The 14,000-nt window shown below is 43.0% G+C and overlaps 1 protein-coding gene across 3 annotated transcripts in view; it reads left to right on the forward strand.

Annotated features, from left to right (window-relative positions):
• Positions 1 to 14,000, forward strand: part of CCDC88C (coiled-coil domain containing 88C) — a 103,819-nt gene that overhangs the window by 32,064 nt on the left and 57,755 nt on the right. For all 3 annotated transcript variants that reach the window (XM_083500632.1, XM_083500631.1, XM_083500633.1), the window contains one exon: positions 3,528 to 3,597. In XM_083500632.1, the coding sequence (XP_083356758.1) occupies positions 3,528 to 3,597 (70 nt within the window). The remainder of the gene's footprint in view (positions 1 to 3,527; positions 3,598 to 14,000) is intronic.

Below are 14,000 nucleotides of genomic sequence, written 5' to 3' on the forward strand. Positions count from 1 at the left end.
AGGACAGTTGTGAACATATAGATTTTTGTGTGTTTGCCTATTAATTACATGTGAATAGCAAAAGACTGCTCAGCTTTGTCCTGTGGGTAATCAACAAATGGAATTTACTTGGCTCAGGCATTAGATTACAAGAGTCAGCGGATTGTACCCTGTGAATTATTTATTTGGTCCCCTTTTTAAGTTGGTACAAGATTGAAATGTGATTTCATATTAGCTCTGTTCATTCTTTGGATTAAAGGATGAATCCTGAAAGTTAACGTAAAGACGTTGGCGTCTGATCTAAGGCAGGATGAGATTGCCTATCTAAGCAAGGTGGGAGGATGCTTGATCTTGATGACTCTGCGGTGATAGTCTGAAGCCAAAATAGAAGTGCATGTTTGTGGGTTTAGGTCAGAGTTGCTTTTCATGCAGGCTCAGTTGCTTCTGAATCACCAAAGAAGCTTGAAAACAAGTAGGACATATTATCTGCAACAGGTGTTCATATAAAACATGCTTGAGGTCTGGTTGGGTGTTTGTAGATTGACTACTAGAATCCTATAAGCAGCCCCAGCAAATGACAGGCGTACTACTTCTGATTTGCATTTGTAGAGTCTATATTGGCATGCAGAAGTAAGGACAAAAACGAGGGATGACCTTGTGATGATGGGCATGTGGTGGTCCCAGCAGATGGTGTGTGTTTCTAAATTTAAAAATGTGTGTATTAAGAAGCTACAAGCATGAATGTACTGCAATGTGCAACCACATGGTGGCTGCATACTTTTATGACATAAGGAAAGACCTAGTCCTCCTTGTTCCAGGCTCCAAGAATGAAGCCAAATTTGTTAATAAATTAAAAATTCTCTTAAGTGCAGTAGAAAGTTTGCCCTTGATGGTAATCAGGTCCTTTAGTTTAGGCAATAAGAAACCTGTACAATCTCCAGATGGGCCACCTGTGGCATCTTCAGATGTTGTTAGACTCCCAACTCCCATCATTCCCAATCCGCGTGGCCCCAATGGTCAGGGATGATGGGAGCTGTAGTTGAGCAGCATCTGTTTCCAGCCAAAGGAATGCACACGGCAGATAGTTTACCTCTCTGTTGTCAAAGACTTGGGATACGTTGATCTTGGTGTCTCTGTTGACAGTCCCTTCTACAGCTCAGGAGACCTATACACACCAATCTAGCGTTTAGGCAGCTATTCCCAGGTCTGCACTCCATGGAGCAACAGGGGACCCCTTCCCCCGATGAGCTGTGCGCATGGAGGCTACGCCTGTGTGGATGCTTCCTCTGCTTACCTCTTTTCAATCCGCTCCTGGTTCTGGGAGACAGTCGTGCAGGAGAGGGTGAGGAAGCACCTGGCTCTTCACTTGCCTGACCACTGGCAAGTGGCACCTGCCCAATAAGCAAAAAAGTAAGAGGTAGTAAAATACTAATGCCCATCAACTTGGGCCCCCCCTCAAATTTTTTACTGGGTGGGGCTGAATGGACCTTGGACCCTAAAAGTTTGCTACCATACAGCGGTTGGCAAAGTTTTTGTGGCTTGGGCCAGTTCACAGTCCCGCAGACGCCGCGGTGGGCCGGAGTGCATGTGCAAACGCTATTTCCGGCACGGAGGAAGCGTGCACAGCTTCCAATTGGTTGCAGGAGCTTCCTGCAGCCAATGGGAAGCCGGCCAGCATCATGGAAGGCGGTCCCCGCTCTGCTCTGGTTTAGCTCACGGGAGCCGACTGAGCGGGCAGCGGGGGTCCATGGGCCGGTTAAACAATCCCCATGGGCCGCTTGTGGCCCATGGGCTTTAGGTTGCCGACCCCTGCTCCTACACGTCCACCCCATTTGAATTTATCATATGCTGTATACTAGAATGGATTTTGCAGTTAGTTTTGTCTGATCAATGTACTGCAGAATGAATTATTTTTAAAAACCCAAAATCTCTAGATGTTCAGTGCTTTCTTTTGGGTGTGCAGCTTAATTCAAAAGGTCTAGAGTCTACAGATTCTTATCAGCAGAGCTGCTGAAAAATATGCCACTATGCTTACCAGAATTGCTTCCAGGAAGCAGCACCTGCCAACATGGTTCCACCAGCTCATACATTACTTCCTGCATGAGTCTGCAACCACAGGACCTCTCGGTAGGGAGCATTTTAGAGCATGCAAAGCTGCCCCTAGACGGGAAGTGGAATCTATGGTTCTATGCCCACTTGTTTCACTTCACATTCATTTGAAGGCATTATAAGACCTTAGCATTCAGTAATGATGATAAAACCGCTTGGCACTGTACACTATATATATATATTAAAAAGAGCAAATGTTGCTGGTCTAAAAAAATGAGGGAATTTGGGGGAGAGGCAGAGATTAGAGGTCATTTGCAAGTGAGAAGCTTCATACAAGGGGCAGGGGACCCCTTTTTAAGCCAAGGGGACACATTCCCTTCTGGGCAGCATTCTGAGAACCACATGCCAGGGGTGGGAGCGGCCAGAAGCAAAAGTAGGCAGGGCAAGAAATGTAAAGTTTTTTAATTCTACAGTAGACTGGTTTCTATGCACACTGTCTCTCACCCCTCTCTGTATTCTATCGAGGCAGTCAAGAGGCATTATAAGAGTTCAAGGAAACATGTCAGGCAGGAAAAAAGACTTAGGGTGCAAAGCAGTGAGGGGGGTGCTCTGCAAAGAGGGGGGCTGGCATGGGGAGAACTGTGAGGGCCATATAGAGGGTCCCAGAGGGCCACATTTGGCCCTTATGTGTGAGGTTCCCCACTGCTCGTTTAAACATTTGCAAGGAAGGAGAGATGTGCGTGTCTGGATGCTGGAATGTTAAGGGGGCGCAAGTGAAAAACGAGAGGGGCATAAAATGATAGCAAGTAACCCAAGAGGAGGATATTGGCACACTGAAGACAAAATAGGTTAAGAGAGAGAGAGGGAACAAGAGGCTGGAAAAAATAAAGAGATTTGAAAACAAAAGTCGTGGTTGAAATGATCTTACAAGGAAATGGAAGATAATCTGTTCCAACCTCCCTACCTCTGCTCCAGCCTTAGCACAGTACAGTGGTACCTTGGGTTACATACGCTTCAGGTTACAGAACTTTGCTTCAGGATAAGAACAGAAATCGTGTGGCAGCAGCGGGAGACCCCATTAGCTAAAGTGGTGCTTCAAGTTAAGAACAGTTTCAGGTTAAGAACGGACCTCCGGAACAAATTAAGTACGTAACCAGAGGTACCACTGTAAAGCACTCTCTGAATCACCCCTGCTGCTTTCTCTTGTCCCCCCGCCCACAAAAAAACTAAGCAAACACACATATACACATACATGTTCTGGAGGATCTTGTTCACCAAATTAGCAAATGTGCAGCTGTGCTCTAAAAGCCCAAGTCTCACTTATGAGTTTTGATGCTGCCTCCATGAACAAATTCACTTCTTCCAGGCAGTAGTATGTTTGTCTAGGCAAGTCATATTAAATAACTAGTAGTTCTCAAAACTGCTTTAAAAACAACTGTCTCTAAAAACAACTAGCATTAGTTTTCATTATTCTGTCTCCTCTTTTTTTCATATTTTAGGAGGTCCTCCAGCAACTGATCATTATGAATTTGCCAAACGTCTTGATAGTTGGCAAAGATCCTCTGTCTGGTGAGTAGCCTTGCTGTCCTCTTAAATTTCAAAAATATTGACTGTATGGAACAGTATTTGCAACTTTCTCAGCTGAAATTAGTTTGGCGCAGAAGAAAATAAGGAGACTAAAAGAGAGGTGGGTATAAGCAAGGGGTAGCCCTTTACAGTATATGTGTTCTGCGTCCATTGGAAATCAGCACTGGAGCCCTTTGCTCCTGAGTCACGTGGGGCAAATGCATTTTACATTGAGTCAGCACTGTGGAATTGCAGTCATCCGAAAGGTGAGAGCAAGAGTTGTGATTTCAGCTGCAGCACCTTTTCCCTCCACAGCTTGTTGCCAAACTGTAAAAGAAATTCTTGGCTATATTGCCAACTAGGGGCAAGGTCCTGTGGCCGCATTTTGAACCACCTTTATGTTTTCTGTACTGCTAAACAGAACTTGATCCAGAGCGTAATGGAAGCCAGGTACAGGTTCCTCTGCTTCGAAAACAGGAAGCCAGTTGTTCAAGGCTACACAGCAGGTGCCAATAGTGGGTTGGTTCCCTCTGTGGTGTAAGCTTCCAACAACAGAAGGTGGGTCAGTTCAGAGCTAACACGCCATATATGTGTCCCCCGGGACTCATAAATAATAATTGACGGGGCTTTTGTGTGGATGTGCTCAACTTGCAGAAAACAGGTTGAAATTTTGATTTAGCGCTGACTAGGACGAAGGCTCCAACCTTTGTTCAGCATGCTGTATCAATGAACAGAATTGAGCGTGGCCACACAAGGGCATCAGATTTGGGATTTTTTTAAAGAAATATTTATTTCTATAAATGTTTATACACTGCACTTCTGGATGGAGCATACCCATATCTTGCATTGATATGGACATGGCATTGCAGGAGCGTCTCTGATCAGTAAGCCGCTTGCTGCAATAGTTTGATCCTCCGGTGTCTCTTCTGAAAGCATATCCAGTGTGGGGTTTGTAAAACTGCCTTGCAAAATAAATAAATAAAACCTTGCCCTCCAAATCCTGTGGAACCCTCACAGTCATCTGGTAACTTAAAGGAGCTGTCAGGTCTTAGTGATGAACTGGGTGTGTGTGTGTGTGTGTTTAAATGATGTGGCTGAAGTACCCTTTCCCCCTTCAGAGCTCCTCCTCCTATCTAGCACTATCAGCTGATTCCTCTTCTTCTTCTCCCTCTCTTTCTTCTTCTTTCTGTGTCTTGACAACTTCCTACTCTTCCCAGACAGCCACACTGTGAATCTGTAAATCTGATACTGAACTATGTGGAGTCCCAGCAATTGCTTTGAGGGTTCTGAGAAGCTTGCTGCAGACGTCTGTTTTTAGCTCTTAAATGTCAAAGCAATTCTTTATTTTCTCCCTCCCTTTGAACTTTTTAGGGTTACCCCAATCAGACATTCTTGCACCTTTCATTGAATTATTTCACTGAACTTAAATGTTTCATATTGAGAACAAACTGTTTTTACCCCGCATTCAGAGGAACTTGTGGAAGAGGGGAGAACAAGATGTGATTCAGGTGTTTTTTGGGTTGCAATTAGACATATATCATTCCTTAAGTCTTTCAACCCAGATCCACCTCCCAACCGCACCTCAAAACTGTATGGTCATGGCATAGCATAGCATTAATACTGTATCTGTGCAGAAATCGACCAGTTCAGAAACTGGAAAGGCCATAGCTCAGCGGTAGAGGGCATGCCTAGCATGCAAAACATCTCTAGGATATAGATAATACAGAAAAGAGTGCTTAAGCATGCACAGAGTGCCTTTATCTCACCACTGAGCAATTGCATTCAATCTGGAATGTGTGACTTCCAGAGAAGCTTGAGTTCCAGGAGTATAATATGATGTAATCCAATACAGAGGCACCTTTTGTTCTCCTGGCTAAGCTGTTGCTGCTCCATCAGTGACCAGTACCTCTCTGGCATCCACACGCAGTCTATTAAGCCCATGAAAGAGAGGAAAACAAAGGAGCAAAAAAAATGTATATAGGGAAGAAAAAGAGAGGACGGAAGTCAGGAAGAGGGAAAAGGTTAGCAATAAATTTGTACTCGTGCACTGATCTCTTATTCAGAGAGCGACTGTAATCCTGAGCTGTCTCTGCCCATCCATTATGGTAGCAGCCCCATTGTAAGGTGTTCATTGAACTAATGCCTGAGACCCAAGATCATTGTTGGGCTTTGGCCATCTCAATGAAACTGATCTCTCCCAGCATTCACATCTCCAAAGAATCGGCATTTGTTTGTAATGTGCGTCTTTAATTTTGTGCCAACTACAGGTATTTTTTTGCCTTTTCCTTGCAGAAGTGTAGGCAGTTGTGTTGGTTTTCCCGTAACAGGGAAGCATTCTGAAACTGGCAGCATTTGCCAGAGGGAGTGAGGAGCCCCAGTCTCGGGCAGGCAGCAAAAAACGAAGGCTTTTGGAGGCCCTAGTAGGGCATGGCCAATGAGCCGCATTCTGCTTCCTGGGTCTTGTGGCTTCCTGGGCCTGCTTTAGGAGTTCAATCAGAGGACATATTTAGGGATTCAATGAGAACACAATGTGCACATATTAGTCTGGTGGTCTTGAGAGATTTTTCAAATCACCCCCCCCAAAAAAATGAAACAGAAGCAAATTCCCTCCCCTTGAACAAATGTGCCAAAATAAAGTCCTTGTAGAGAGGAAAGCCAGGAACCTCCCCCAATGAATGTCTGTATTTTTGGTCCTTTTAATCATTAAAGGTTTAAGCTCCCACTTCCATATTTACTTTTCACACCCAGTTTCCTTCCTCATTTTGTTCCACAATTCTCCAAGGAGGCAAAATGTAGTACAGGATAAAATGTGTCTGCATAACTCTGAAGTGAAAAGTTGGGTGGCGCAAGTCAGCAGATGCTAGTGTTGGAAATTTAGACGATGGATTTTTTTCCTGCATCCTTTTAGATACCATGTGGCAATAAAAAAAAATGGGACCACACTCAGTTTCTGGTGAGATCTGAATAGCCATTGGCTCAGCGACTTAAAGCGTTACGATATCTCTGTGAGCGTTTTAGCTGCTCAGAGGTTTCTGTTGGCTTGCGAGGTCTAGAGACCAGTTGGAGCTGCTGTAGCAAAATGGTGCAAGCAAGAGGCAAGGCAGCCGGGCTGGCCTTGCTATATAGCAGGCCAAAGCAACCTGCGCCATGGGGGGTGGGGGTGGGAGAGAGAATAGATGAAGGCAGAAATTGGTATCTGAATGACACAGCAAGATTTAGTAAGATGTTTGCCTTTGTTGTCCCTGAGAGAAGTTCAGTTCGACTGGAACTCTGCACATATACCAAGTGGTTATTTTGGCTTTGCTCTGAGAAATGAGTGCAGCACCAGCTCAAGGAATCGGCAGAGTTTATCAAGGGAAACCCCCACTGGTTTGTGCCAAATTTCCTTCTCATGGTAGAAGCTGTAGGATTTCCTTGTTCTTACCGGTATTCATAATGGATTGTGTATGATCAAGTCTGATTGCTCCTTGGAACTCCTACCATATCTAATGCTAAGGTAAAGGGACCCCTGACCATTAGGTCCAGTCGTGGCCGACTCTGGGGTTGCGGCGCTCATCTCGCTTTATTGGCCGAGGGAGCTGGCGTACAGCTTCCGGGTCATGTGGCCAGCATTACTAAGCCGCTTCTGGCGAACCAGAGGCGAAACGCCATTTACCTTCCCGCTGGAGCGGTACCTATTTATCTACTTGCATTTTGACGTGCTTTCAAACTGCTAGGTTGGCAGGAGCAGGGACCGAGCAACGGGAGCTCACCCCGTCGCGGGGATTCGAACCACCGACCTTCTGATCGTCAAGTCCTAGGCTCTGTGGTTTAACTCACAGCGCCCCTCACGTCCCTATATCTAATGCTAGTAGATGCCTTTATATAGCATTAATTAACTCTGTACAGTCATGGTGGCATCTATCGGGAAGCACCTTCCCATGGTAATTGGATTGCCTATCTTTACATATCCAGGGGAACTTTTCTGATTTTCTCACTGTTTCCGATTTTTGGTCAATCTCACCTGAGATTGACCAAAGGCCCCTTGTGGTTACGCTCCCACCATATGACAAGAAACTGGTACTGATCTAATGACCCAGTACATGAATTAACATGCCCTTCCTATCCAGCCCTATCCTTAACAAGATCATCCAGTTATTTCCAGAGTCATCACGTCTGTTGCAGTAGCCTCAGAAAAATATACGGTAACCTGCTTCTGTGTGTGGCTGCATTTGAGCTCCAATCCTGACAGCCAAATGGCATGGGCTGGCACTGAGGACAGCACTGGTACAATGGTAGCCCAGAAACTGAGTCGGAAAATGTATAAGGGTGACTATACACAGAAGGCATTACAAAGAAATGTGTCTGCAAATTTGTGGGCCACCTATTGTGCAATCTCAAATTTCCTTTAGAAAAGAAAATCTATTAAGGGGGCAAACTAGATAAATCAAATGTCTTTGTTTTAAACCAAAGTTCTCTTGCTGTCTTCTCCCATTTTTCCAGCCTACGGCTTTTTCCCTCCCTCATTTTGTTTCTTCACCTTTCTATCCTTTTGTTGTTGGTGTGCTAATCTCTTTTTCTCGGCCTCCCACAACAATCCTACCATCTGTTTTTCACCATCCCTTTCCTGTGTGAGTGTGAGGGGTCCAGGTCCTGTACTGTATGTAACACAGCTTCCAGAGTACAGGTTTTATTCCCTCTGGACTTGGCCTACTGTGGGGAGCAGATGGCCTTCCTGCAAATCCCTTGGTTTAATGGCTCAGTGACCTAGTGTGACAGGGGCTGCCGTGGAATTTTTTAGAAAATAAGGGAAATGCCATTGTGTTCGGTTTTTTTGAAGAGCCTTGGCTGTTTGTGCAGACCTAAAATACCAAAAGTTCTGTGATGCTTTAAAGTCTTGGTTTATTGTGGGATTTAGTTTCTGTAGGCAACCCTACAAAGACATTGACAGAGAAGGAGCTAGATATATATATAGATGCATTGCTTGATGCACTTTGAAGAAAAGGGAAGATCTTAAAGTTAACCCAGGTTTGAATCCCTTACTTCGCAGTGGCACTCAGGGGGTAATCTTGGGCCAGTCACTAACTTACCTTACAGGTTTGTTGTGAGGATGATATGAGGATGGGAGAACCACATGTGCTACTTTGAGCTGCTTGGAGGAAAGGCAGGATATAAATGTAATTGCAATATTAATAATACAAAACCTAATTTAAAAGTAGTCTGCCTTTTCCAAAACTGTAAAACGTGGGTGCTGAAGAATTGCCATTTACACCAAATGGAGAGCAGCTGGCCGTCAGATTCCTCGATTCAGCCCTGTCAGATATTGTTAACTGATTCCTGATCTACAGCTTTCCATACAAGCTCTCCCTTTAATTTCTGTTTAAATATTTAGGCTGAGAACTTAAGTCTCCCAAGGCTCTTGGCTGATGCCTTCTGACAGCACTTAACACACACACAACTACCATTTAATTATCGGTATGGTTTCACCAGTCTCAGCTGGGCTGCGGAGCAAGCATCTTGGTAATGCAAATCTAGACATTAAAAGGACAATGCAGAAGGGCTGCTGTGGCCGGGCCATTCTCAGATGTGTCAATCTGCTGTTTTATGCTTGGCATATGGTACAGACCAGGAGGGTGTTAGCACTAGCCAGCTCTGTCACCAAATCTAATTAGTGTTCCTCTTTGCTTGTTTCTCTTCATGCAAACAGGGGATGGTGAACCTGTTAACTTCACCCCCTGTGAGCGTTAATCCAAGGGTGACTTAAAGAAATAATGTATATGGGACTAGACCACAGATGGGCAACTTGAAGGAATAATGTATATGTGGCCTCCAGCAACTCCTCTGGATCCATTATTCCCTTCCATCGGAGTTCCTTATTATTTATTAATCTTTTAATATAATAATGATCTCCTTAGAAGTTTACGGGAAAACAACAGAAATACAGCATTCAATAACAATTCCTGAAAACAAGATAAAAACAAAGCTGAACTGTCCATCACAAATGTAACTCAGCACTGTGTGAAACAAAAAAAAAAGAAGAAGTTAAAAGTCAGGGTCCAGAGAAGTTTGTGTAAACAGACAAGTTTCAAAGAGGCATTTGAAGGGCTTTCCAATTTATTCAAGGGAGGGCATTCCAGAAGGTCCTTCCTGTACATTTCCTTTGTATTTTTCCTTCCTTTTAAAAGTGGCCCTTTCTGTATAGCATCAGAACAATAATGCTTTTTTTTATTCTTTACTTTTTTCTGATTGTATGACTTGGAGAAAAGGTTTCCCACCTCCGGAACTGTCTTGAAATGAAATTAGTAGCCATGAATAAAGTCAGGAAGGAGTTTTAAGTACTGAAAAGCCATTGCAGGATACATCAATTTGCATTGAACATTAAGTGCCACCAGAGGTAAATAGGTTAAGAAGGAAAATGAGTCAATTTACATTTTCATTAGGTAGTAAATTTGGGGGTGGGGGCAAAGTCTTCCTTTGGCTGTTTGAGATTACATTGATATTATTTTGTTATTAAAAATTTTAGGTGCTTGCATTCCCCCCCCCCCCAAAAATCTGGATTTTATTTTTTTTAATTACATGGGCAAGGTCATAGCCATGGCTTGATAGATGCAGAATGTTTTAAATCAATTTAAAACATAAAAATCAACACAAGAGCAGACCTATCTAGTCTAGCCTCCCTGGCCAGTGAGAAGCCCAGAAACAGAACATGAGTACCATATTTATTTATTTATTTAGAACATTTTAAAACCCTCCCTGCACCAGATGATTCCAGGGCAGGTTACAGTAGCATTGTTATGTATTCAGTGGTCTGTGTTTGCCTGAGCTTGAGTCTGGACTAAGGATTCTGAGCCCCTGTGTTCTGATTTGATACATGATATCCAATCACAGAACATTTCAGGATTTGGGTTTCTACCATTGGCCCTTAAACTCTGAGTCGTGATTTGCACCTTGGAAGTTCAGGCAGCCAATCACGTTGGGAGTGGAAGTGGCCCAGGCATTCAGAAATCTATATAGCTTAGCTAAGGCTCTTTTAAGACCATGAGACTCCTAATCTCAGGGTCGTGGGTTCAAGCCACATGTTGGGCAAAAGATTCCTGCATTGCGGGTGGTTGGACCAGAGGACCCTCATCTGTCCTTTCCAACTCTATGGTACAGTGGCAGCTTGGTTTAAGAACAGCTTAGTTTATGAACAACTTGGATTAAGAACGCTGCAAACCCGGAAGTCTTGGTTTGTGAACTTTGCCTTGGAAGCAGAACATGTTCTGCTTCCTGTTGAGTGTAAATTGAGTCCCCCGCTGCTATGGGAAAACACGCCTTGGTTTAAGAACAGACTTCCAGAATAGATTACAGTGGTACCTCAGGTTACATATGCTTCAGGTTACAGACTCTGCCAACCCAGAAATAGTGCTTCAGGTTAAGAACTTTGCTTCAGCATGAGAACAGAAATCGTGCTCCGGTGGCGCGGCAGCAGTGGGAGGCCCCATTAGCTAAAATGGTCCTTCTGGTTAAGAACAGTTTCGGGTTAAGAATGGACCTCTGGAACGAATTAAGTTCTTAACCTGAGGTACCACTGTAAATTTGTAAACCAAGGTACCACTGTACTATGTTTCCACAGCAGTGGACTTGTTTGCATTTACAGTATTTATATATTTGCATTTGTGAATTTCTTCCTGTAAAACATCTCAAAGCCATTAACAAAAATGTTAACAACAAGAACATATGGAAAACAATATTGGATGTAAAACATTTAGAAGAATTACATAGCTAAAAAGCCCAGGTAGATGGGTTTTTAACCTAGTGCCAAAATGCAAAGAATGACTGTGGCAGTCATATTTTGGTGGGGAGAGCATCCTATAATTAGGGCGTTACTAGTGTAACCACCCAAAGAGCTTCAGCCCATTGTTTTCTCCTGCAACTGACATTTCGGAGGCATGCTATGTTTGATACTGGAGATTACAATCCTTTGCACTGGTATGCGGGTCTGTGTTTTAATGATTTGCTGTTAAAAAGTTAGGTCTGTATATGTTTTGATTGATGTTTGATGTATTTTGCTCTTATGTTTGGTTGTATATAGTGCCCGGAGCTCCTTTGGAGAAATGGCAATCCACAAATGCCCTAAACAAACAAACAAACAAACAAACAAACAAACACCATGACTTGTAGCCACGACTTCCCCTCCTGGCAAAATACAAGCACTTAATGCAGTTACAAGCACAGGTACACAAGGAGTATATAGTCAAATATTCCGAATACATATGGCAAACAATTGAAGAGAATTTATAGCATGGTAAACCCGAATTTGATTTATTGTGATGGAAAGGATGCATTTATAATCCGTTTAATCTGCATATTTACTACTCAATGAAATGAATCGGGCATCCCAGCTTTCTCCTTTTTTAAGCATGCACAAAGGCTTATAAGACCTTAATCAAGCAGAGTAGTTAACATGGGAATGCTAGTGTGTATTTTATTATAGGAGTTTGATTACACCGTCTAATGCAGAACCAGTGGCTTGAATCCTAAAACCCTTTGAAATCTCAGTCTAGACAGAACCAGTTTATGTAAATTTGTTTAACCCACTGTGTGGCCCATGTTTCCTGGTTCGGTTCTGCAATGTACTTGGAAGGATAAGTGTACGTTATTCAAACGCCATGCTACTATCAGGTACGCAGCACCAGAAGGCACTAAGCAGGTCTTTAAAATAATGAAATACGATGGTGCTCAGCATAGCAAAATGCATAGGAACAAAGTAATACAAGGCAGCATTTGATATGCAATCAGCTTCATCAGCATTTGGCAGGAGCAGGTGATATCTTTTAAAGAGCTGCCATCAACTTCACTGCATGTCTGCTGCATTTTTTACTTGCTTGCAATTGTTTCCCATTAATGTCTAATAAGAATTCTTTTGTACCATCTGTCACTTGAGCATCAGTCATTCAAACAGAAGCTGCGAAGAGCTGAGGAGTTCTGCTTAACTTAGCCATATAATCATACAACATCAGTCAAAGCTTTCTTGGTTCTGTGGTGTTAAGTGCTGTGCTTGAAATCACTGCTGCATGCGTTTAAAATATACACTAAATTTTGAAGTGCTTTTAATATGTAGCTCTCCCCACACCCTTTTTACTTAAACTACAGTTTATCTTTGTGTGTTAAAAGTAGCTGCTAGGGAAGGTCATGGAAAAGTCCACCTTTTGAGGAAGGCATTGTGGGAAACAGTATTAAATAGCTTTGTATTGGAGGGAAATTGGGGTAGGAGAATAAACTGTAATTTATTACAGTTGGATAGATACAATTCTGCTATACATTGCAACAAACCATAGAAATGGAATATGGAAGACCGTTTAGCATGCCAACATTCTGTTAAACATGTTGTAAAAAAAGTTTGGCTTGGAAATCGGTTCAAAGGACTTAACTATTTTATGTACATTGGATGAATTCTTAAAATATACTCCTGGGTAAGCAAGAAATAAAAACAGTCCTTTTCTCTTGCCAGTATTTTCTTTTTTAATGGTGAAAGTTTGTCGTCGTCCCCGCCTTCCATACTGAATTTCCACTCAAAGTTGATTAGTAGTTCAGTTACTGTGTCTTTTTGTAAATCTACATTAGCATAATTTATTGACTCCATTCCAGTTTCCTGTAGATAGGATCATATACTAGCACAGTCAAGGGGAGAACTATTTTGGACAAAGGCTCACTCATGGAAAGGGCTGTAGCTCAGGGGTAGAGTATTTTCTTTGGAGGCACATTGTTCCAGGTTCAATCCATGTTATCTCCAGATTAGGCTGGAATTGTCTCCAATCTGAAAACTCTGGAGAGACACTGCTAGTCAATGTAGACCACTGGTTCCACTAGTACATGGGAGACCCATGTAAGCCTCACTGTATCCAGGTCTTCATTGCCACCTGGGTGCAATCCATGCAAGCTTATAAATCAATAACCGTCTACAGACAAAAAGCCGTAGCAAATGTAGAAATGTTATTATTGGAGCAAACTGTTTTTTCCAGGTCTGGGCCCCGTGGGTCTTTGTATCCATGTCTTAAAAGAATAATTGAAGTGTAGTACAAGAATACAGAAAGGGGAACATTTTCTGTAAAATAAAGACTTGATATTGTGATGGTCGCTCCACACTTTGGCCACGATCCAGGAAAGCACTTAAGCAGATCAGCTATCTCACCTGCAGCTACACAACAGCTTTTGTGCATTTAAACTCACTGGGAGGCCCAAATTATTTGGTGGGAGTGGAAATCATTTGCATATACAAGTCTATGGAGCCCTTTACATTTTGGTGCCTTTCTTTAGATTGGGGGGGGGGGGCAACAACCTTTAAATGTTGAATGAATTTCACTTACGTGAATGGCATTCATGTCATGACATTGCCGGTGGCAGAACCCAAGTCCAGAGTGGCAGTGTAAGTGATAAGCGCACGT

Source organism: Podarcis liolepis (assembly GCF_965112155.1).
Source record: "Podarcis liolepis genome assembly, chromosome: 1".
Classification (NCBI taxonomy): domain Eukaryota; kingdom Metazoa; phylum Chordata; class Lepidosauria; order Squamata; family Lacertidae; genus Podarcis; species Podarcis liolepis.